The 22,874-nt window shown below is 49.3% G+C and overlaps 8 protein-coding genes across 8 annotated transcripts; 4 read left to right on the top strand and 4 right to left on the bottom strand.

The window, feature by feature from the left end:
* Positions 1-49: 49 nt before the first annotated feature.
* P175DRAFT_0492180 (putative metaphase-anaphase transition protein (Mlo2)) lies at positions 50-1,887 on the bottom strand (the record flags this gene model as incomplete). The annotated part of the gene is made up of 4 exons (XM_040895876.1): positions 50-57; positions 120-1,557; positions 1,620-1,674; positions 1,775-1,887. The coding sequence occupies 4 exons, from the start codon at positions 1,885-1,887 to the stop codon at positions 50-52; spliced, it is 1,614 nt and encodes a 537-aa protein (XP_040752909.1).
* Positions 1,888-2,573: 686 nt separating this feature from the next.
* P175DRAFT_0476751 (MCM DNA helicase complex subunit MCM2) lies at positions 2,574-5,580 on the top strand. Its single transcript, XM_040895291.1, has 5 exons — positions 2,574-2,629; positions 2,698-2,813; positions 2,876-5,169; positions 5,232-5,401; positions 5,458-5,580. Exons 1-5 carry the CDS (start codon positions 2,625-2,627, stop codon positions 5,552-5,554), a joined length of 2,682 nt encoding a protein of 893 aa, XP_040752910.1. The 5' UTR covers positions 2,574-2,624; the 3' UTR covers positions 5,555-5,580.
* Positions 5,581-6,886: 1,306 nt separating this feature from the next.
* P175DRAFT_0500413 (uncharacterized protein) lies at positions 6,887-9,105 on the bottom strand. Its single transcript, XM_040896950.1, has 4 exons — positions 8,749-9,105; positions 8,292-8,524; positions 7,783-8,185; positions 6,887-7,723 (listed from the first exon to the last, which is right to left on the bottom strand). The coding sequence occupies exons 1-4, from the start codon at positions 8,816-8,818 to the stop codon at positions 6,939-6,941; spliced, it is 1,491 nt and encodes a 496-aa protein (XP_040752911.1). The 5' UTR covers positions 8,819-9,105; the 3' UTR covers positions 6,887-6,938.
* Positions 9,106-10,307: 1,202 nt separating this feature from the next.
* Positions 10,308-12,588, bottom strand: P175DRAFT_0476756 (alkaline phosphatase; the record flags this gene model as incomplete). The annotated part of the gene is made up of 3 exons (XM_040895292.1): positions 10,308-12,148; positions 12,206-12,408; positions 12,476-12,588. The coding sequence occupies 3 exons, from the start codon at positions 12,586-12,588 to the stop codon at positions 10,467-10,469; spliced, it is 1,998 nt and encodes a 665-aa protein (XP_040752912.1). The 3' UTR covers positions 10,308-10,466.
* Positions 12,589-14,349: 1,761 nt separating this feature from the next.
* On the top strand, positions 14,350-14,808 carry P175DRAFT_0435680 (mediator of RNA polymerase II transcription subunit 31; the record flags this gene model as incomplete). The annotated part of the gene is made up of 1 exon (XM_040893749.1): positions 14,350-14,808. One exon carries the CDS (start codon positions 14,350-14,352, stop codon positions 14,806-14,808), a length of 459 nt encoding a protein of 152 aa, XP_040752913.1.
* Positions 14,809-15,650: 842 nt separating this feature from the next.
* P175DRAFT_0515650 (uncharacterized protein) lies at positions 15,651-19,775 on the top strand. The gene is made up of 2 exons (XM_040898869.1): positions 15,651-16,260; positions 16,359-19,775. The coding sequence occupies exons 1-2, from the start codon at positions 16,046-16,048 to the stop codon at positions 19,600-19,602; spliced, it is 3,459 nt and encodes a 1,152-aa protein (XP_040752914.1). The 5' UTR covers positions 15,651-16,045; the 3' UTR covers positions 19,603-19,775.
* A 69-nt stretch (positions 19,776-19,844) lies between these two features.
* On the bottom strand, positions 19,845-21,318 carry P175DRAFT_0500416 (palmitoyl-protein thioesterase family protein). Its single transcript, XM_040896951.1, has one exon. It carries the CDS (start codon positions 21,172-21,174, stop codon positions 20,206-20,208), a length of 969 nt encoding a protein of 322 aa, XP_040752915.1. The 5' UTR covers positions 21,175-21,318; the 3' UTR covers positions 19,845-20,205.
* A 454-nt stretch (positions 21,319-21,772) lies between these two features.
* On the top strand, positions 21,773-22,545 carry P175DRAFT_0456230 (uncharacterized protein; the record flags this gene model as incomplete). Its single annotated transcript, XM_040894620.1, has 2 exons — positions 21,773-22,076; positions 22,135-22,545. Coding segments are annotated over exons 1-2 (612 nt in total), but the record flags the coding sequence as incomplete, so codon positions are not given.
* Positions 22,546-22,874: the final 329 nt, after the last annotated feature.

Below are 22,874 nucleotides of genomic sequence, written 5' to 3' on the forward strand. Positions count from 1 at the left end.
AAATAAATCCGAGAAACCCAATATATCAAAAGAAGAAAAGGAGAAACGATTAATAACCTATGATAGGTCAGTAATTACGCATTAGCCATGCAAATGGAAGGGAAAAGAAGGTAACATACCACTCTGTTCTCTACGATTGTTACCGCCATCATTATCATCATCAGCACCAGCATTTTTGCTGTTTGACGCATATGCCCTACCAGCTGCTTCTTTAATATGTTGTTCATCGCCTCGAAGTTTCTCAAAGTAAGCCTTGATATCATCCGCCCCAACTGCCGTGCCGCTCTCCGCGAACGGCTTCAGAAACTCCTTAACCTTGTCGCGTAAGTGATTGTAGACCATTGCACCTTCAATTGCACGGACCCGATCGATGTTGCTCAGAGCAGCTTCCCCGCGGTCAATAAGGCTCCCGGTACCCGTGCTTCCCCCACCGTTGCCGCCGTCTTCTGAGAGGGGGGGTTCGTAGGTCTCTTCTTCCTCGCGGAGTTGGAGGTGCTGGGCTAGATTTGGGTAGCATTCGGGGCAGCGGCAAAAGTGGTCCCGGAAGTCTTCTTTGACGAAGAGGGAGAAGACGCCGGAGGGTGGAGTTTGAGGGAGAGATTCATGTTTGGGTTTTTGGGCTGTGGATTGTTGCTCGGGTTCTGATTTGAGTTGATGTTCTGGGAGTTCAGGGATGGAGGTGTCTTTGTTTTCGTTGTCTTCTTTGGGTCGCTTGGAAACGGGTTCGTTCCCTGATTCTGCGTCGTCGTCGTCGTCGTCGTCGTCCTCTGCCTTGCGTTTCTTGGGGTTGCTGTTGGAGTCACTTTCTGGGTTCAGAGCCGACTGTCCCGGCACAGGTACACGGTCTTGCTCTGTGGACTTTGGCAATCCACCTTCTTTGAAGATAGGAGGGAGGAATCCCGGTGTTCCGGCATATTTTTTCAACCAAGAGTTGGACTCGATGCACTTGTAGCATATGAAGGTCTCGAAATCATCTTCCGCGGGGAATCCAGGAGGAAGGGGCGTTTCATCATCATCATCATCATCACCAACAATGACTTTTTCAGTAGAAGTGTCGTGTTCGGTTCTCTCCTTCTTTTTCAAATCCTTATACCAATCCCGTGAAAGACCGATAAGGCATTCGGGATGCCACCAGTCCTCACCACAACCACCCGTCTCAAATGTTCCTAGACCAAGACATTGAAACATAGTACCTTTTTCTTCATGCGCGTCGTAGTCCTCTCCACAGCCGCAGAATTTGTTCTGAAAATTGCCGTTGTATCGGTTGCCCACGTGCGGTTCCTCCGAGTGCACACCCTTTGCGCCAGTCTTAGAATCGCTTCGAAGCGTGCACGGGGTGGATGCTGGAACGCGGGTCGTCCCACAGTCACAAACGAAATTTCTTTTGTTAAATAGTTCGACAAGTGTATGTTCTCCGTGGCAAGCGATGGAGCATGAGTAGCACACACCTGCCGGGGTGTATGACGTATCCGCGGTCGAGGGAGGAGGGTTGCAGGTCAAACAAGCGAAGAGGCTTTGTCGTAGCGGGCCGAGAGCTTTCGTACAAGAGTCGAATGACTTGACATGTTAGTTAACTCCTAATGTTATGAGGCTATCAAGTCTCTAGAGGGTGGAGTTACATAGGGAAGGATTTCTCGAGCATCGGCCTCAAGGCGCATCTGAGATTCGATGAATCTAGAGAATTTTTGTTAGGAAGAAATCAATAAACAGTATGAGCGTAGTGATGCGATTCTGGACTGTAAAACGATGAAATGAAGATTAATTTGATACATACTCTTTTGCAGTCTGGGAGTTCTCAGAGCTGCAACTTGCACGGCGGTTGGCGACATCATGTCCGTTCCTCGTCTGCGCAGCGGTGGACGGCGCAATGGCGTCAGGGTTGTTCATTTTGCTTCCAGGAGACAATGAATTGAGATGCCTGTGTTAAAATAGCATACAAGAGACAGAATTTGACAGAGAACCCCCCAAAGTTCAATGAAGGCTTGTTTTCTGCTCCCTACTTGATGCTGGTGGAACGCGCAGAGGCGCGAGCCACTTTGAGTGTTTGTATTGTTTGCACTTCTGCGTTTTGTAAGGCTTCACTTGTTGCTTGACGACCAAGATGAATCAGTTTTCAGGTCATTCTTACATGTACTCCGTAGATCCTAGAGTAAGACAAATCAATCAGGCATTTCACAGGCCTAATTTGAGATTCGAGAACATCGCATCTGGTATGCCTCTCTTACCAGCCTATTGTCGTTACTCGGGATCGCACGAAACCCAAAATATGCAACGAACTTGAGCACTATTGTTTGGCTGAAAGCTCATCTTGGCTTAATCTAACTATTCCATTTGAGTCTTCTTCTTATACATAACTACCCATTGAGTCCATCTCGAGTTGTGATAGTACTCCGTAGAATCCTTGAAAAAGCCATATGTCCCAATCTGGTATAATTGGTAGAGACGCGCTTTGTCGCGTTGGAACGCGTCTCAGCCGCGCGCCGCAACACACGCCAAGCAAACTCGGTCCCCTTCGCTGGATCCCTCTCCTAGCAACGCAAAAAAACAGCTTCGTCAGTGTGATTTTGCTTCGGTCTGTTCACTCTTCAGTTGAATTGCACGACTGAACACAAAACACATACAAAATGAGGTATGCTGTTTCATCCCCTTTATCTTGATCGTTTCCTAAGTTTGAGTGCTAACTCCTTGTGTTTGCAGTTCACCCCTCCGTCCCAGCACTTCTGCTGCAAACCGCGGCTTGGGAAATCTGAGCAGGCGTAAAAGATCAAGAGAACCCGATGATGATGCTATGTCGGTTGCTCCTCCCTCCAGCCGTAAGTCCCAATGAGCCCAAGATGACAAGCTGGAATTGTTTGCGCTAACGCTCTCTACCTAGCCCCCCCCTCGTCCCCTCCTATGCTGCCATTCGATGACGATGAGGATGAGCGAGATGAGGAAGCCGAGCTTGATATTGATGACATTGAGGAGATGGCGGAGGATGAAGACGGGATTGATCTCTTCGGTGATAATTATGACAGAGATTACCACCATTTAAAAAAAGATCGCTATAGAGGACGATACATCGATGACGATGACGACCAAGAAGAACTCGACATCAGCGCCCGTCGTGAACTAGAAGCCCGCCTGGATAGGAGGGACCGTGAATTGGACCGTCGCCGCCGGATGCCCGCGGCTTTCCTGCAAGATGACGAGGAAGGAGACATTGATCTCACTCGCCAACCACGCAGACGCAGACACCACTACGACGAGGACCGGGACGATATCGAGATGGTCGACGATGGCTTAGAAGAGCTCACGCTTGAGGAATTGGTCGACGTCAAATCATCCAACATCACCGACTGGGTCCTCCAACCTCAAGTCCTCCGATCCATCTACCGTGAATTCAAAGCTTTCCTCACAGAATTTACCGACCCCACAGGTTCTTCGGTCTACGGAAACAAAATTAAAACTCTTGGTGAGGTGAACTCTGCCTCTCTTGAAGTCTCCTACACCCACTTGAGCAGCACCAAGGCTGTTCTGGGGTACTTCCTTGCCAACGAACCCACCGAAGTTCTCAAGGTTTTCGACCAGGTCGCTCTGGATGTCACTCTCTTCCACTACCCACAATATCATGACATTCACAACGAGATTCATGTCCGCATTACCGATCTTCCGATTGTTTATACCCTTCGACAACTGCGCCAGTCCCATTTGAACTGCCTTGTCCGTGTCAGTGGAGTCGTCACCCGCCGGACGGGTGTGTTCCCACAGCTGAAATATGTGATGTTCATTTGCCAGAAGTGCAACATCACGCTGGGCCCTTTCCAGCAGGAGAGCAGCTCCGAAGTGAAGATCTCCTACTGCCAAAACTGCCAGTCTAAAGGACCGTTCACTGTAAATTCGGAGAAGACAGTGTACAGGAACTACCAGAAACTTACTCTGCAAGAATCTCCCGGATCAGTCCCCGCCGGACGTCTGCCCAGACAGCGCGAGGTGATTCTTCTTGCCGATCTCATCGACTCGGCCAAACCGGGTGATGAAATTGAAGTTACCGGTATATATCGCAACAGCTATGACGCGCAACTCAACAATAAGAACGGATTTCCTGTCTTTGCGACGATTATTGAGGCTAACTACGTTGTCAAGTCACACGACCAGCTGGCTGGTTTCCACTTGACGGAAGAAGATGAGCGTGAGATCCGTGCTCTATCGCGCGACCCAGATATTGTTGATAAAATCGTCCGCTCAGTGGCACCCAGTATCTACGGTCATCAAGATGTCAAGACTGCCGTTGCTCTCTCCCTCTTTGGTGGAGTCAGCAAGGAGGCTCAGGGCAAGATGTCAATTCGTGGAGATATCAATGTTCTCCTGCTAGGTGACCCGGGTACAGCCAAGTCTCAGATTCTCAAGTATGTCGAGAAGACAGCCCACCGTGCAGTCTTTGCTACAGGTCAAGGAGCAAGTGCTGTTGGTTTGACGGCCAGTGTTCGTCGCGACCCTTTGACTAGCGAATGGACGCTGGAGGGAGGAGCCCTGGTGCTGGCAGATCGCGGCACCTGTCTTATCGACGAGTTTGACAAGATGAACGACCAAGATCGAACCTCCATCCACGAAGCTATGGAGCAGCAGACCATTTCCATTTCCAAAGCAGGTATCGTAACGACCCTGCAAGCCCGCTGTGCCGTAGTTGCTGCCGCCAACCCTATCGGTGGCCGGTACAACAGCAGTGCTCCGTTCTCCCAAAATGTTCAGCTCACGGAACCCATCCTGTCTCGTTTTGACATCCTCTGCGTTGTGCGCGATCTAGTCGACCCAAGCGAGGACGAGCGACTGGCCAGCTTTGTGGTGGAATCTCACCACCGCGCAAACCCCACCAAGCCTCTGAAAGACGAGACCGGAAAGCTGATCAACACAGATGGTGAACGCGTTGATGAAGAGGGCTATCGTGTCGACGAGGAGGGCAACCGCCTCGCTCTGCGTCCAGAGGAAGTGGAGGCCCGTGAAGCCGCCAACACCAAAGAGGAAGATGAAAAGGAAGGCGAAATTCCCCAGGGGCTTCTCCGCAAATACATTCTCTACGCTCGCGAGCACTGCCACCCGAAACTCTACCAAATCGACCAAGATAAGGTTGCGCGGCTGTTCGCGGACATGAGACGGGAGTCTCTTGCGACAGGAGCGTACCCTATTACTGTGCGTACCTCTTTTCTAAATCCTACACCCAAATACACAGGCTTAACACACACACTGCATAGGTCCGTCACCTCGAAGCTATCATGCGTATCGCCGAGGCTTTCTGCAAAATGCGTCTCTCGGAGTATTGCTCTGCACAGGACATCGACCGCGCCATTGCAGTGACCGTGGACTCCTTCATCGGCAGTCAAAAGATCAGCTGCAAGAAAGCTCTCTCGAGGGCTTTTGCCAAGTACGTTCCGTCCCATCCATCTCAATCTATCCCTCTGTATACTAACCCGCTCTCAGATACACCCTCTCCAGACCCAAGCCCCTATCCAAGCGCAAAGCCGGCATCCCGGCCCCGAACCCATTCGATCTACGTCGGTTCTCCCAGCGGGCGTAGTAGTAGTTCTCTTTCTCTCCTCCTTTCTCTTTTTATTTATTTATTTATTCATTATTTTTTTTTTTTTTTTTTTTTTTTTACCCTCCTCATCAGTGACGATCAAGATGAAGACGAAGGGAACATGTTTTTTTTTTTTTAGCTTCTCTAAAAATAGCTACCACTACACTACCTTACCTTGCATACCTCTGAACGTTCTTGATGCTTCTTTTCGCTTATTTTTTTTTTTTTTTTTTTTTGCCGGTTGATTGATAAATAATTCAACTCGTGACTTACTGCCGGCACGCGATGGGATGGGATGGACGGATTTGCCTGCTGCTGCTTCTACTAGTTCTCTCTGTGTTTAACTCTTTATTATTTTACCTTGGGGGTTGGGTTGGGTTGGGTTGGGTTGGCGATTAGTACCGTTGTACAGGGGCAGAGGTGGCATTGCCTCGATCTCTTTTTCTTTCGTGTCATGATTGTCTAGGATAGGATTAGAAACATAGCATTGCTTCCCTTTTCTTTCTGTTTCTTGTTGTGGTTGATTCTCCTAGTTATGAATGACTGAGTGAGTGAGTGAGTGAGTGAGTGGCTAACTAGCTAAATGCTTGGTTGGATCTTAGTTAGTTAGTGGGCGGATTGTTCTGTTGCTGTATGTGTTTCAGCTTAGATGGGAATATGAATGTAGTGAGAGGGTTATAGGGAGTTCAAGTTTAGAGTAGAGGTACAAGATTTGACCTGTTCTACTCCGTACTAACTATGCGGTTGATAGAAATGACCTCAGTATATAATATAGTATATATATATATATATATAGGCAGTTATAGATTGATTGCTACCAAGACCTTAGCCTACTGGGTGGTATGAAAGCAAAGCAACTAAATAACGATGCATTGAATGGATATTATCCTCAGAGGTCAAATAAAATAAAGGGCTGTAGTAACTTAACCTCAGCTAACGCCAAATCCCTTGGCATCCAGTGCGCTGTGTACAATATCGAGAGAGAGAAAAAAAGGGGGGAAGGGGGGGATGAAAAAAGTTGCTGTCCACCACCAGTGACCAACCACCTCATCCCCGTTCCAGAGTCCATGGTGGTGCGTTTAAGACCACTACTAATGACAGATAGATGGTTCCTTCAAGGTATTGACGATCAGACATCCGCAGACCCTCACAAAATGGTTCTGATATAGAGCAATTCACCCCAGCACAAGAGTATCCTGATACTACCATACACTGCAAGCTTTTTGGTGGGGAGATCAGGGTCTCGAGGGGGTTTTCCTCAGTGCTTCCATTGGGCTCCTCCTACCAATTCATCACCTTCCCCTTCCATCAATTATATCGATACAATCAAGCAAAAGAGAAAAAAAAAAAAAAAAAAAAAAAAAAAAAGGTAACAGTCGGCAACTCAGTCGTTACTGATCCGCCTCTCCGGGCGGGGCTTCCGTAAACTCTTCATCCGGTTGATAAAGCCACCTCCATTCGCTTTGCCATCGTCGAAGGCGGTATTGCCCCGCTCGTTTGTGAACCTTCGCTCCAGACCCGTCGTCTGCTTAGGGCTACTCGATGAACGAACGCGCCCACCATCAACAACTCTGGATTCCTCGACGGAGCTGATTCGAGTCCCTTTCTTATCCCAGGCATCATCATAGTCCTGGAAAAATGGGTTCTTTTCATTACGCGGAGAAGTCGAAGTGGGAGGAGAGACTGGAGCACGGTAGGCGGCTTGTGGAGAAACCACTCGACCGGCACCTGGCGGGCGGTTGATTCCCCGGATTCTTTGAGCCAAACTCTTCTTGCGCTGAAGATTCGCGTTGTTGTTGAAGGCATTCTGCTGTTCTGTTTCTAGCTCCTTGATAGCCAGACGACTAGCAGGGGTGCCTTCCAAGAAAGTACTGGTACCTAGCCCCAGACTTTCAGCGCCGTGGACCGGGTCGATGCGAGAGCCCGGATCAAAGTTAGCCCCTTCTGTTTTGCGACTATCTGCAGCCGAACCTGACAAAGCAAAGTCATTGTATCCTTCCTGCGCGGTTCCGTGGAACAAATTCAGATCGATGTTCTGATTGTTTGGTCCTGAGCCTCCCAAAGCCATATTGGATGAATCTTTAGGGAATGCTTGCATGGGGGCAGTGCGCAAGCCTTTGCGATTACGGTTGGGATTGCAGGCGTCGAAAGGACCGTCGTGGTGGAACACTAGGAAGCCAAAATGTTAGGAGCAACCTTCTTCCCAGTCTATATTTCAAGATACTTACTTCCTGTGCCGTAAATGCTGGTCACATCCAGTTTATCGATGATATCAAGCTCATAGGTAGGTCGCCTAGAGCGGGACTTGCCATCGCGCTGACGAGCCTCGCGCTCGCGTCGCCGTCTCTCGCGTCTTTTTTTCTCATCGTCCTCATCAAGGAGCTTTGGGGTCCGCTCCATCACTGACGATTCTGAGTTGCGACGTGGACGTCTTTCTCGATCTCGGGGCCGCGATCCGCTAGGTTTCGACATGCTTGGTGGATCCGCAAAGATATCCAAAGGATCCTTGGATCGTGCCTCGGAAGTGTCCCGGGTCGGTCGAGGCGGGCGGCTGTTGGAAGGCTTCTCCGGGCGTGGCGGCGCTGGTCGAGAGGCGTTGCTCTTGGGATCTGGGTTCAAAGACAGACTTTCCTGTGAAATCCAAAGCATGGCGATCGGTCAGACTGGTCCCAAAAAAGAAGGGGCAGCAGCAGCAGCAGCAGCAGCAGCGAAAAACAAAAAGGGGTAGGGAACGTACAAAAAGATCGCGCGTGTTCTGGGTCATATCCTGAGGCGACCCCACTGATCCTACTGGTGCAGACTGTGGCGACATTGGATCGGTATCATCGAGAAAGGGATTCGTAGACTTCGGACGTTCTGGTCTGCCGCCTGAGGTAATGGAACTGGACGGGGACAGGGCACGGCTGCGAAAGGGATTGTTGGAGCCCAGGTTAACCGACAAGTGCGGATTGGTTTGACTGACAGGGGAGACTAGAAAGCGGGCGAAAAAAAAAAAAAAAAAGACCATGAGATTAGTTTTCTTGTAGGAAAGCGATCGAGTCGGGCGATGAATTGAGTCAAATACACCATCGGTGAACCGATCGCAATCTTGGGTTCAGGGAGGACCCGCCCGAGATGAAACAGACAGCAAGCGACGAGGGTGAATCAGGTTGAGCAGAGCAGGGGAACAAGGAGATATCAAACGGATGACGCACCTGGCGGACCCAGCGAGACGCCGGGCGGGAAAGGATAGGAGAAAGCTGTTGGTTGCTGAGAGGCATTCATGTTGATGATGGCATACGACTAAGGACGACTCGAAGAAGATGATTGGGGAGACAAAGGGGAGATCATAAAAAGAAAGACCACAAAGGGGTGATAATCAGAAAAAGGACAAAGGAGCCACCGATTGTCAGGAAGAATCGACAGCAAGCGGCAAAACTAGCCCGTGAGCCAGAGTGACAGTGAAACAGCGATGCCGCGGATGTGGATGAGGAGGAGAGGAGACACACGGTCGATAATTGGAGGGGGGGGAGGGAAGGAAATTAAGCAAGAGAATCAAACCGGGGGAGAACGTGGCGGGGTCTTTTTTTTTTTTTTTGGGGGGGGGGGGATTTGGATTGCCTGATAGGATAGATTACGGCCTTTTTTTGATCTCTCTCTTCTTCTTTCAGGTTCTCCCTTTGATACTAATGGTTGATGGAGCGCAAAAGAAAGAGAGAGGGAAGAGAGAGGGAAGAGAGAGGGAAGAGAAGAGGAAGAGGAAGAAGGTGGGTGTAGAGGGGGGGAAGGAGACGTTGGAGGCGCTCGAAAGGGGGGAGAGGAGAGGAACACAACACGGGACAAACTGAATTCAGACGACCAGTGTGAATCAAATTAAAAGAAGAGAGAAAGAGAAGGAAGAGGAATAGCGATCGTCGTGGCCCGTCAAGGAGAGAGAAATTACCAGACTTGGGAGGTCGGACGGAGTGGAGAAGGAAATCAATCCAATGGGAGAGGGAAACAAACAGAGAGAAGAGAGAAGTCGAGGTTCATGAAAGAGGATTAAGATCTTACAGTAACTACCTAGGTAACTTGATGATCTTGTCAAGATCGACAAATCCATTTGAACCCAGGGGATAATAACTTCGCGCTATTCTCACTACAAGTACGTATACTCCGTACACACGGATCTATTCTAACGAAATCATCTGCAGGCATCCATGAAATTGTAACAACACGTACTACCTAACTATGAACTTGGTTCACTCCTCATCGAAGATTCTTCTGATTCTCCAGCCACTGTATTTTTACCAGTACTCCATATTGAGGATAGATTCCGTAAATTATCCCTTGTTCTTTCACATCAAAATGAATGGATTCCATTGGCTTTGCTTCATTCACCAGCCATCCATTGGCATTTAGATTGTCCCGTGGATTTTCCATCTTTGGTACCTCACGATTCATTCCACCTTACAGATATGGAGATACATATGTAGGTCCTAGGTAGTTATGCACCTCGTTGCTGGGGAATGTTTGCTCTTGGTAAAATACTAGTAGCCTTGGCATATCAACATTGATTATAGAGAGAGATTCTTGTGCTTTTCTTTCAGTTGTCAAGTTTCTTGTTTGGTTTTTTTTACCTTTAGTTATGCTCAATTACATACGTCATTGGAAATACAATCGGTAGCCTGACTTTTGTATGTTATCATATACGCCGTATATACGTATGTAGCTCAAGTACGTACTGTACCGAGTACTACGGGCTAAAAAAAAAAAAAAAAAAGTAATTTGACTTCTTATTCAGAGTAATATATGTGTTATCGAAAATCAATTGGTCGTAATTATTATACCCTTCCGGATCCTCCTCTTCAGAGAAACTTATCGGAAGAGTAGGAACTGGAAGAGCAGATGCATCTACTACGTACTAACTACTCCGTACTCCATCGGAAAAGATCTAGTGACCCGGTTTCCCGGGTTTACCGGAATTACCATGACCGCCCCGCTTCGTCTCTGCCAATCCCAGGCATTCAGCCATGTTGAAAAAGATGTCAACCGAGTTGTACACGCCGCCAAAGAGCTCCTGGCAAGGTCCCCGCGCGAACACTGGGACATCAGTCAACGAGTGCACGCCCTGCGCCGCATTGGGCGCCAGCGTGCCGTTAATCATGAACCCAGTCACCGCATCCTTGTAGTTGGCGTAGTAGCGCTTGCTACCGTCGAGGGAAACCGCCGGAGTTCGGGGTCCCTCGCTGTGGACCTGGTAGTTCTCCCGGTGGTCGGGGAAGGCCACGGTGCCGGCGTGTAGAGAGTATCGCGGATCCCAGCGCGCCGGGAAGTGGACGCCTTCCGAGTAGCGCAGGGTGTTGGGGCCGCCCACGGTGTACTGCGACAGTCCAGAGTTCTCGTAAATGCCGATTGCGCGGCGCTTCTCGCGGTCATCCGTCTGCTGGTTGAAGTACTCCGTATCGACGGCGCCGGTGACGTCGAATCCGTGGCCGTGGTCTGCCGTGACGATGATCAGAGTGTCTTCGAGCTGTCCGAGGTGAGCAAGCTTCTCGATGGTGGCGCGGACAGTGTCGTCTAGCTCCAGCAGCTCGCCAAGGGAACGGTCATAGTCCAGGGTGTGCATCTGCTTGTCGATACTGGCGGCCTCGGACATGAGGAACCAGCCCTCCTTGCGGTGGCGGGCGTCGAGGACATCAATGGCCTTGAGAGTCATGTCCTTCAGACCGGGGAGATCCTCTGCATCCCGACCAGAGCCATCGGGGTAGTTGCTCAGATTCTGCAGGTTGGCCTGGTACACATTGCGGTCTAGCCAGGTGGGCAGGTTGGAAAGAGTGAAGACACCAAGAGCCTTCTCCTTGCTGGAAGCGGCCTCCAGAGCGGTCTTATTCAAGCTCACCGTGTAGCCCTTGTCAGCGAAGAGCTTATAATAATCCCGTGGAGCATCCTCGCTCGTGATAAAGTTCTCGGCACCGGCACCGAAGAGGACATCAGGACCCTCCCATTTAGTCCACTCGTAGTCAGTCAAGCCCTCGAGGAAGGTGCTGATGACATGGTCATATTCACCACGACTACGAGTGTGGGCAGTCAGAGCACCGGGGGTGGCATCGGCAAGGAAAGCGGTTGACACGATACCAACTCCAGCATTAGGATGGTGACGACGGAAGATTTCAGGCAGAAGCTCAAACTTGGGATCATCGAAAGGATCTTTAGAGGAGTCCACATACACTCCCAGGGCATTGACTGTGGTCTTGTGGCCACCATACAGAGCGCTGGCCGAGTTTGCAGAGTCGGTGATGAATGAATCCATCGAGTGCGTCATCTGGTGTCCGAGAACGGGGAACTTGTCCAGTTGCATCTTGGTCATGTACTTTCCGTTGATGCTGCGGTGAGCAATCAGACGCGCAGCAGTGATCATGTTGGTGGTCATTCCATCTCCAACAAAGAGGATAACGTTCTTCGCACGTCGCTTGGTGGGAACATCACGCACAAGCCAGTTGGCAACAGTCTTCTGCTGGCCATAGTAGGTCAAGGTTGCTTCATACTCGCCAGGTTCGTAAAGAGCGACACGTCTGTAGGCCTTGGAGGTGACGTTGACAAGGGACGGGGTTCCAGCATCCTCAGCGAACAGGTCTGTATTCATTCAGCCTTTGCCATACAACCCAAATAAGAAGGAAGACCCGATCCTACCTTCGTACCATGTAAAATTCCAGCCTTCGAGTTTAGGTTCTTCAACGCCAAAGAACTTGGTGGCAGACACGGCCTTGCCGCCCTTTTTGGCGATAGTGAACTTGAAGTTGGGATCGGGGACACCAGCACGTGCCTCAGATCCATTGACAGGAGAGTGGACTTCAAGACGGATATCGAAGTATTGCCCAGGGAGGAAATCTGCCCTGAAGGGACACAATTGCAAGTCAATCAATGTTCATCGCTTCCCTTGCATGCGTAAGGGGAACTTACTGGTCGGGAGGGAACACACAACCCAGGGTGGGACAACCGCCCAGACGCTGGAAGTATTGGGCAACAGTGCCAGAGGCAAACAATGCCACTCCGACGAGCGAGAGTGGTCTCATCTTGATCAGTGAGCTGCACTAAGACAGTGAGACCGGGCAATGGGATACACGACAAGACAACAATACAAGGGAAGGAGAGGGTGAGACTCCGTTATTTATTTGTTATTCCCCTCAATAAGCGAGAAAGCCATTGCAGCTACCGGAGAGCTCCCCATATCTGACCAGGCGATATCTCACTCACTCAGGCACTCGAAGCAGCACTCACATCCATGCTCCATGCTCTGGGCTCTTTGTCCAGCGGACTTGGCAAATACTACACACCACGAGAGATGATTCCTCGAAGCAAATGAGAATATCCAGTCTTCTCCACGTGCAGAGACCTGGTGAATTCCATGAAGCTTGGATTGGGTCATGCCCAGTGCCAAGGTTCCAGTGGGCTTGGCGATGCCCAGCATGCCAAGTATCCTGCTCTACACGTGCCGGGCTCGGGAGGTGACAATGGAAAACCACTGCCTTTCACCATCTTCCTTCCGAGTGGAGTGGTTAATGCATGGAAGATTGGAATACGAACACTGATTCAGGTGAGAATTGCTCGGTTTTACCCTGCATAAGATCCGAATTGTACCTTTGGAAGTCCCTGGCATGTGTGCATTTCTGTCACAATCATGAGATACTTGCTTTTTCTTCTATCCAATCTCCGAACAGGATTTGTCCATCGCCCACCCTGGGGCAATAATTAATCTACTCCATAGTAGGATGGGACTTGCAGTGAATGAACTATATCACCTTATAGCATGACTCGTACAGTGATACCTGCTATGGTACCTAATGAACTAATGTCAACATAACCAATACTCTCAACTGAGTTGGAGTTGAAAGTTTGTTTTATATGTGTTTTATATGCCATGTGTGTACTTAATTTCCTAGAAATATTTATTGGCACGATAACAATGTATGCCCTTGAGCTAATTTTCGATTCCTGTCAATTATCATTCTAGAGCTTTTATGCATGATCATACACTTCCCCACAGAGCCCCTGCTCGTTATTCTCAAGCAATACAGCACAATTAGCTACCTAGGTAGTGAATTTCTGACTGCGGAGTCAGCTTGATGTAGCCTATTGGGGTCAAATCTTGTATATCCAAGGTACCCAGGCTTCACGTTCCACTTGCTTCATACAGGTCAAAGAATGCTAACTGTAAAGAAAGCTTGTCATCCAAGCTTATCTTGATTCCTGCAGGCATCTTTCTTCTCAAGGTCCCCATGAAAGTCAATATTTCTACCAGAATCCGAAACATATGAGCGGTCTCTGGATTATTGAGCCTTGAGGGTGTCCACTCACTTAGAAAGCTGGGAAATTGCCCCTATATAAATGCTCCATAGGTAGCAGTAGGTAGCAGATACTATTCTATTATATTATAGACGTAAACCTGCCTTTTAACCCAACAAAAATACCTAGTGTTCACCTTCTGTCGGTGTGCTTTTGACCTAGAACTTAAAAATCACAGTAAAACAGGCTATAAAATGAAGTATATACATATATTTATATATTTATTAAAGAAAGGGTTGATTAGTTCACCTCCACAATACTTACCCAGGGTTCCTAGGCAATTGGCGGGCTCCCTATAGAGAATGGAGTTTTGGTGGGGCCGCGCGAACCATCTTTACCAAGAGCGGTCTCTCTCTTCCCTACTCCGCAAGATTTCACACGTCTCCTCTTCCACCCCTCTTGGAGAATTGAGCGATTCCTCATTGACTTATCAACTGATCTGCGTTTCTTTAAGCAAGTACATCTATCTTGCCTCTCTCTGCAGATTGCCAATGGCCGAACCACAGCCAGATCACTCACAACCACCCCCCGCGACTCTGACAAATCCCCGATTCACCCTCGAGCTTGAATTCGTCTCCTCTCTAGCAAACCCCTACTACTTATCACACCTCGCGGTCAATTATCCAACCCTTCTGGGAATCTCCAGTTCGCATGACGAGAGTGACGCGAACGATGACACTTCAGATCCAGACGCCAAAGCCTTTGCAGCCTACCTTGCCTACCTCTACTCCTACTGGAAGACGCCTGAGTATTCCCAGTTTCTGACCCATCCCGGTGCAACCTTACGTGCGCTACAGCTTCTCCAAGAAGATACTTTTCGTCGTGACATCATCCGCCCTCAAGTGATTGAAGGTTTGGCGGGGATCGGCCTCAACAACGACCAAGGTGGGGAACAAGAAGGGGAACAGGGCAATCAGGTCGATGCCGAAAATAATAACCCCGAAACTTGATATCTGCGGTCTATAATGGAAACCAATTCTACCAATGCCGTTCCAAGGCCTTTGTTGGGTGTGACTCTGGGTTGGGAGTTGGGATGAGACAATTTCAACGGAGTGAAGGATTTTTTTCACGCCTTCAAAAGGGTTGTAGGAGGATACAATGCCCGCGTTAGGGCATTTATTCGTAATTCTTTGCTGGCACGCCTTGATCATCGTGAGGTCAATGTCGAGAGCACTAACACCGCTGGTTTTGGGCCTTGGTCTCTCAGGGCGCATCATATGTGACCGAGGTAGGCCCCTGTGATGGTCCACGGTATCGGCTACCTTGGAGAGCAACACGCGAAATGCGCTATGGTCTTGTTGACTCGCTGAGAGGATGTATCCGGGCCAGGTTCATTCCGCGACAACCAACGTTGGCATATCCTCTGGTGATTGGGGCTTTTCTGGAAAATTCTCGATTTCTTCCAGGTTTCTCGCATCAAGTTCCTCTTTCAATGTTCCGTGTCAGTTGACCGCGCGATTATTTATGGCCTTTTTTCGTGAGAAACTACTTTGATATCGGATCGCAAGGGGAAGGAACCAGCACTAGGCGGCCCACTGTGAACTATAAGAGCCCATGATAATATTTTTCTGTACTCTAGAAATAATAATTAATAGTCTACCCACTAATTTAACCCCAAGATTATATTTAATTGATTCTTTCTCCTCTTAATTTCCTCGAAAGATAATCACCAATTCTGATACGGCGGACTCGTAGATTCTGCCGACGTTCACGCACACTCGACTCCCCGCGGCTGACAGAACCGCTTAATTTAGGTACCTGTATTGAGTTATCCCTCGAGCCTCCAACATCTCCCCCGAATTGACATCCCCCCCTTTCTGGTCGCCATCCAGTTCCCATCAACTCCTCGTGCAAACTCACCCTCTTGCACTCCTGAGAACTCTTGATCCAATGGCTCTATCATACCTTGGCTGATTACCCTAACCAAGATCTCCTTCCTTTGCGAATTCTCCACGGCAACTCCAGCCAGCTGTGACGTGACCTCAATCCGCTCCTCATGGTTCTCCAACCCTTCACCTAAACTCACACGCTCCTTCTTTTCCCTTGCCTTCGTTTATTTCTTTCTTTCGCAGTCCTTAGGTCGATACCTAAGGATAGTCTACAATCCGGCCACTTTCTTTCTTTCCTGTTTTGTAATCTTAAGTATCTTCACCACCCGCGTTCTCGGGTGGCCAATTCGTCAGCACCATGGAGGGTGTACGCCAAAAATGTCGACCAAAACATCAGCTCCTAGTCCTCAAGTGCTATCCGCAATATCAAAAAGGAGTCCAGGATGTTAAACCCAATTCAAGCGAACTTTCCTATCTCCTCTACTATGTCAGCACACGCCGCAGCAAGCTTCCGAAGGTTAGCGCCTTCCTGGAAAAAAGGGCCGCTCGAGATGTTTGGCGTCGTAAAATAGGGTGAGTCTGAGGAGGTTGCAGTCGAGGGGTTGAAGTCATATTTCGTTGAAAACCACAAGGAAAGTTGGAACGCCACTAATCTTTGATGCTTGTCATAGAAATATCCAGGTTACGCTTCAAATCCTCAGCGCGCTCATCGAAAAGGTTCCTCGTGATCTACCCATTTTCGCACGGTCGGTGTTGACAGTGATCGAAACCGTTTTACGCTCCCGCGATATTTTTATGGTCGAGGATTCCATTGCAACTTTCGAGACTTTCTGCCGGCACCAGGATATGGCAGCTCTGTCCGCAGAGCAAGACTTTGCAAATCAGTTCCGGGAGGTCGTCCGTATATATGCGGGCTTCGCCGATGAGGAGCAAATTTCCCAGTCTAAGGTCGTTCCGAGCCCTCCCCAGGCTATTCGGTGGAAGAATGCGGGCCTGCGGGCCATAAAAGGCGTGGTTAGTTCTGAGGCCGGGTTGGCAACAGATGGAGGAGACTCTTTGAGAATCATTCTGCCCGTTGTTCTGGAAAACCTGTACAATGGGGATGACGACCTGCTTGCGTCGCTTGAATTCAACCTTCAGGAAGCTGAAAGGCATGAACCTGACCCTGCGGCACGGCGGAGATACAGCTCTGTCACTGTGCAGACGATCGATACGGCGGAAGGGGATCCGGCATTGGCAACTCAGACCGTTGCCGATGTGGACAAGAAAGCTGACTTGGACATGAGGCTTCTTGCTTTTCGCTGCCTGGAACAGATCATCGTAAATGGCAGCAGCCGCGGGCAAATCCGCATCACCACCAAAATTGTGTTGGACTTCATCCTTCGAAAGGAACGATCAAATCCCCATCCTCTTGAACTGGATTCCGATGGAAATTGGGCCACTTCGTTGATCGAAATCGTAGCCAAATGGTGTCCCGTTCAGGCCCGTTTTATTATCTCGGCTGCCGCCATGGAGGTTCTTTTCGAGATTCCCTCGAATGAGGAGGCCCTTGACAAGGCCTTCACAATCATCCAGGTGATAGATTGGCTGTTGAAGTCTCCTGTCAACATGATCGGACTTAGCGTGATCGACATCCTGCTAGGTTTGATGCAATACATGTCGTTCTTGATATCCCCAACGATGGAGAGAACCATGGATGAGCAGTCTACTGAAAAGGAAAAGGCCCCTTACGGCGAGAATGTGGCACTTTCTCGCAAAAGAAAGCAACTGCTGTTACTGCTCCAGAAATGTATCGGAGATCTTACAACACACATTTATTATGGAGATCAGGTTGTTGACATGATTAGAACGATCCTAACTCGGATTAGGCCTGTGCATAACCAGGAAGCATCAGGCCCCGATCAAGCGGATACCACAGCATTGACTGGGGAGGTAAATCTGGCGCCATTCTCCTTGGCTAGCGCCAAGATTTGTGCTCTCAAAGCCATCAAAAATATCCTACTTGTGGCTAATTCCCAACGGCCGATAGCGGCAGCCGGTGTTGAATCAAGAAACCCCGTTGGTATTCACGTGTGGGAAGGAACGCAGTGGCTCCTCCAAGACCCAGAAAAAGAAGTTCGATACGCATACGTCGATGCACTTCTTTACTGGCTGAAGGTGGAAACAAATAGAACTGATCTGCGTGTTAAAGACAGTTCTAACAAAACTGCAAACACGTCACCAAAACGCGACTCTCCAGAGACTGCCGAGAAAACTGGGAAACGATCAGGAGCGCGCCAGAGGGAGAAAGCCATTATAGCGGCACAGTCGAATTTTCTCCGTTTGCTCCACTTGACGGTCTACGAGGTCGCGCTTCAATATCCAACCGAGGAAACAGTAATCCGCATACTTCATCTTCTTTTAGCCAGCCTGGTTGAAAATCTTGGTGTGAATGCTGCGCGATTCGGGCTCCCGATGACCTTGAGGCTTCAGGATGACCTGGCTACCCTGGAAAGCTTAACTTCGCCCGCAGCAAAAGTGAATATCGGGAGCTTGGTGTATGGATATCTATGGGCATTGTCCGAGAACTTTGACTTGGACACCTACAGAGTTGGAAAAGAGATCCACTCCGAAATCGAGCAAAGAAAAAGTCGTGGTATCTGGCTAAATAGCATCGGCCTTTCTCTCGCCAGTTTTGATAGCATTATCCAAGATACGGAGCGTCAAACCATCACCAAAAGCCCCAAAGATACCAAGATGCTGATTCCTTTCAAGAGCGGCGTTGAGGAGCTCGTCCGTCGAATTGAGGAATCATATAACCATACAATGTCCGCGTATAGTCCACCAGGCTCTCCGGCGCGAAATTTGGATAAGCCAGTTCTTGGAAATCTACCATCCGCAAACCCCCACCAATGCGATCTCCTCCCAGCTTCAGTGAGAGAACAGATGTTGTCTACATGGTCCAAAGCCCTATGCTTGGAAGCCGCCGAGAGGGAAAAGGCAGAAGCTTTGTCCCTCAGCGGATCGAAGACTGGAACCGTACCCCTTCGCAACCACATCTACACCAACGGTAACGGGGGTAGCTCACTTTCAACGGCTACTTCTCCCACGTCGACACCCTATGGTGCAGCGGGTCTGCAATATTCTCGCCGCATGAGCGTCCCTGAAGCTCCAGAAACACCAGTTCATAGCTCAAGCAGGGAGTCACCAGTACATGTCAATGAACTAAGGCGTGTACTTTCTGTGAACATCCAAGATAAGGATCGACGACTAAGCCCTCTACGTGGCCGAATCGGCGCCTCAAATGGTAGTGTCATCTCATCAAGTAGTGAGAGCATGGTCAGCGGGTTTTCAACGTCCGAGTTTGAGATGGACGGAGGGTCAATCCGGCGCCCATCTACGAGAGATGGACAGGAAACGCTGTATGGTGATGGGGCAGAAACCCCTAAGGCTTTTATGACAAATGGGCGTCATGGGCCGCAAATGTCCCGATCATCCTCCTATGGTATACCGCCTGTACCCCCAATCCCGCACGAATTGTCTCTTCCGGGTGGGTTTCCAAACAACTCTCAGCGCTCACTGACATCCGTCGATCGGCCATCGACTGCTCCCTCTTCGCGAAAACAGCACGTCGTTAATGGCAAACTAGGAACAGCGGCCGCTGCAGCTCATTCTAAGACACTGCACAGAAACAAGAGTCGGTCTAGTGCCGGACTTGCGGCCGCTGCAGAAATACCAGGGCTGGCCCTTAATGGTGGACCTGGAGGCCAAGCCTATGGCATGCATGAAGTGGAAGACACGGCACAACGACGCGATTTACAGAAGCTTCTTGATGGATTCCTGTCACCTGCAAACGCCGAGTCTGGACCTCCTCCTGGCCGAAGTCCCTCCTACCGACGCCGGGCAACAGGGGGAATCGGCCGTCCACCTTACTAGGCAGACTTGTACGATTTCTTTCCTCGCCTGTTTATTTCATTCTCCTTCATCTTATTCATCATTTTTCTTGAGGTTATCGGCCCTTTTATCAAGCAATCATGTTTTACCCTTTTTGTCGAAGCCTATGCACATATTTCTTGAGTTTTATTTCTTCCCCCCCCCCCCCCCCCCCCCTAGTTTGTTGGAAAGCTACGGGATTCCATTCACTGTGCTCTATGCACCCTTAGAATTTCATTTGTGCTTTGGTTCTTTCACTGTCGACCTGGTCACATGGCTTAGTATCCAGCGATTTCATAGATTTGTACCCAATCTGTTCTTTAGCTGTTGTCATTTCTATCCTTCGGTTCTATGCTGTACACCCCCAATATCTTGATTAACTTATACAACTGGATTCACCGTTCTATCAGAGTGGGATGGCGAAGGGAATGAAGGGCATTATCAAGGCGGGGTGACATGTATTTATCTATGTACTGAATATCATTTGAAAAGCCTAGCAAACATACAGTTAGTTAATTAGGCGCCCTAGGGATAATCTATATCCCAGTATTGGGTATACAAGCCGCAGAAGAATTGAATAGGTACTCAGTAACTACAGCTCCCTGATTAATTGTAACCGGCCTGGTTCACAAGCACATAACTCGGTGGAAGATCGACCTCCACAGGCCCAAAGTACTCTCGGAAGACATCATCCAAGACATCATCCGAAAACTGCATATGCTGGCCCGGAATAGTTTTGAACTCCAACTTCCCCTGTTCATCCAATTCCTTCAAGCCCAGCCAATCCTCGGTATAAATCGCCCGCTCCTGAAGCGACGTTACGTCCCCAGTCGTTACATTCACCTCCGCAAACCACGCGCTCTCTTTCGGATGCACGACTGTATCATCCTCAAACAGAAACATCGCAAACCGATTCAACCGCAGCATATTCTCCCGGTACGTCTCATTCTTCACCTCACGCTCGTTATTGACATCCGCCAAGAAATTGCTATTCTCCAAATACAGCTCCAGGTCCTCGGGGTCCCTGAAATACTGCGCCGGCACGAACCGCGACTGCACGAAACTCGACCAGCGCCCGGCACGCAGCAGCGCCTCCGCACCCCGACACACCCAGTCACCCCAGGAACACTCCTGGAATTCAGCGATGCCGTTATGCTGGCTGCCGAAGGTCACGAGGTTCCGGATCGGCGGGTTATTGCATCGCTCGACGTAGGCGCGGAGGAACTGGCCGCCCTGTGAGAACCCCAGCGCGTTGACTGCTGGCGCAGATGACAGGATCGGCTCTGACGCGAGCTGCTCGCACACGCTGGAGATTTGTTCCGTCACGTTGCCGAGGAAGGTGGCTTGGCGGTCGCTGTTGCTGCTGTCGCCTAGGTGGATGAGGTGTACGTAGGTGCCTGGGTTGGCCTTTTCCGCGTACGCGGCGATCTCTTTCATCCCGTCACGGAGGTAGTCATCGCCTAGGCCGTGCCATATTACGAGGGGGAGAGGGGTGAGTTCGGACGTCTGGGTTTTGGGTAGGGCGCTGGAGAGGAGAGGGAGCGTGAGAAGGGGGAGGTGGGTGAGGGGACGCATCGGATTTTCTTGTAGTCGTTGATAGAGTTATGAATGTAGGTAGGTAGATGAGGGTTGAACTGTGGTGGATGGAGTTTTATAGCTTTGGTTATTTAGTAGAAGTCAAGTCTCTCAAGTGTTTGTTTGTAGTTCGGGGGATCTGGGATAAGAAGTAATCTGGGTCACGTTGTTACGCATGTGACTGTCTGGCGGCTCTAATATAACCATAGGTTCCAAGTTATTGTTTTATAGTTCAGTTTTCAAGAGAGTACCAAAAGTCATCTACTTGGGAGGTCAGGATATTGAGATAATATAAAAAAGATGCTTTGGCTTTGCAGGGTCTTGAATATATTGAACGATCCCTCCATTACATAGTTACTAGATACAGCACAGCACGTACATACTATCTTATCCGCCAATCTTGAAAGTGTGCATGTATGTTTGGAACTACAATAAGCCAGGTACTATGATGATGCATCTAATGTATAATTCCATGTTATCAGGCATAAAATCCCGAGTGTAAACATCAGTTATTCCTCTGCTCCTCTAGAATAGCCATCTAGGAAGTTACAGAAGATGTAGGCTGTCGTTCAAGACCCCGCTCACCTCACATGATGAGGGTGACTTCCCAAAGAAGGCGGCATCGCATTCCTTCTGAATTTTGTCATCAGATTTTCCAGATAAAGTATATTATCGTCTTTACTCCGTGCATACCCCTCATCATGAACTGGACAGGTGGTCGCCTTCGACGGCATTCGGAGACTAATACCAAAACCCGCAAGCAAGTTTTTGGGAAGTCTAGCTCAGGCTTGAAAGCTCCCCATCATATCACTTTGTTTAATAATTTGAGCAAGGCGGGAGGGCATGATCAGAAGAAACGGAAGTTAATCCAGCGAAGTAACCATGATGATATAGACCAACAAGTGAGGAACCTGCCTGTTGAGAAGTATACTCAATGCTAAAAGCTGATATCGTTGCAAGTCTTCACCTCGATCCCAACCCTCCCCAAATTCAGCTCTCCCTATTGGTACAGATAGACCCTCACAAACATCCAATAATTTAGACTATCTCAGGCGTCAATTGCTCGAAACGGCAGATTGGGGAGCTGTAGCGGCTGCCCGCCCGTTGAGAATGTCCTTTACGCCAACGGAAGAAATTGAGCGGTTCGGTAAACGACGGAAACTGACAACTGGTGACCGCCAAAGACTTCGTGTACCTACGAAGCCACATTTCAAGGTTCAGAAAGAACTGTCATCCGAATGGGGGACTCTGGATGATTTGGAAATACGAATAAATAAGCAGCCTCTGGGGGTGAGAGCGAAAGACAAAGATGAGGAAAGCCATCTGAAGAATATATCATCCCAGTCGATGCTTTTAGACCACGAGGAGTCTGCATGTTCGAATGAAATACCAGAGCTTCGTGACTCATGGAATAGCAGGACAGGGGCGAGATCTATCAGCAAACTATCAATCCTCTCAAATGATTCTAAACCATGTTTCCTCTCCTCTGGCCGCGAGAGCTCCGATATCGTTTCCAATACTCGAGCGAGCACCCCCACGAGCATTCTAAGGCCGGTGAAATGGTACCCTAGAGATTCCGGTCCTCAATCTCTGTGGTCCAATGGGAGCAGCTCAATAGTACCTCAAGCCAAGTCGCCCGTCAGAAGACGCTTCACAATAGATGACCAGGAAGTTGCGGACAGAGAAGGAAGACTTATTCT

Source organism: Aspergillus ochraceoroseus (genome assembly GCF_002846915.1).
Source record: "Aspergillus ochraceoroseus IBT 24754 chromosome Unknown P175scaffold_3, whole genome shotgun sequence".
Classification (NCBI taxonomy): Eukaryota; Fungi; Ascomycota; class Eurotiomycetes; order Eurotiales; family Aspergillaceae; genus Aspergillus; species Aspergillus ochraceoroseus.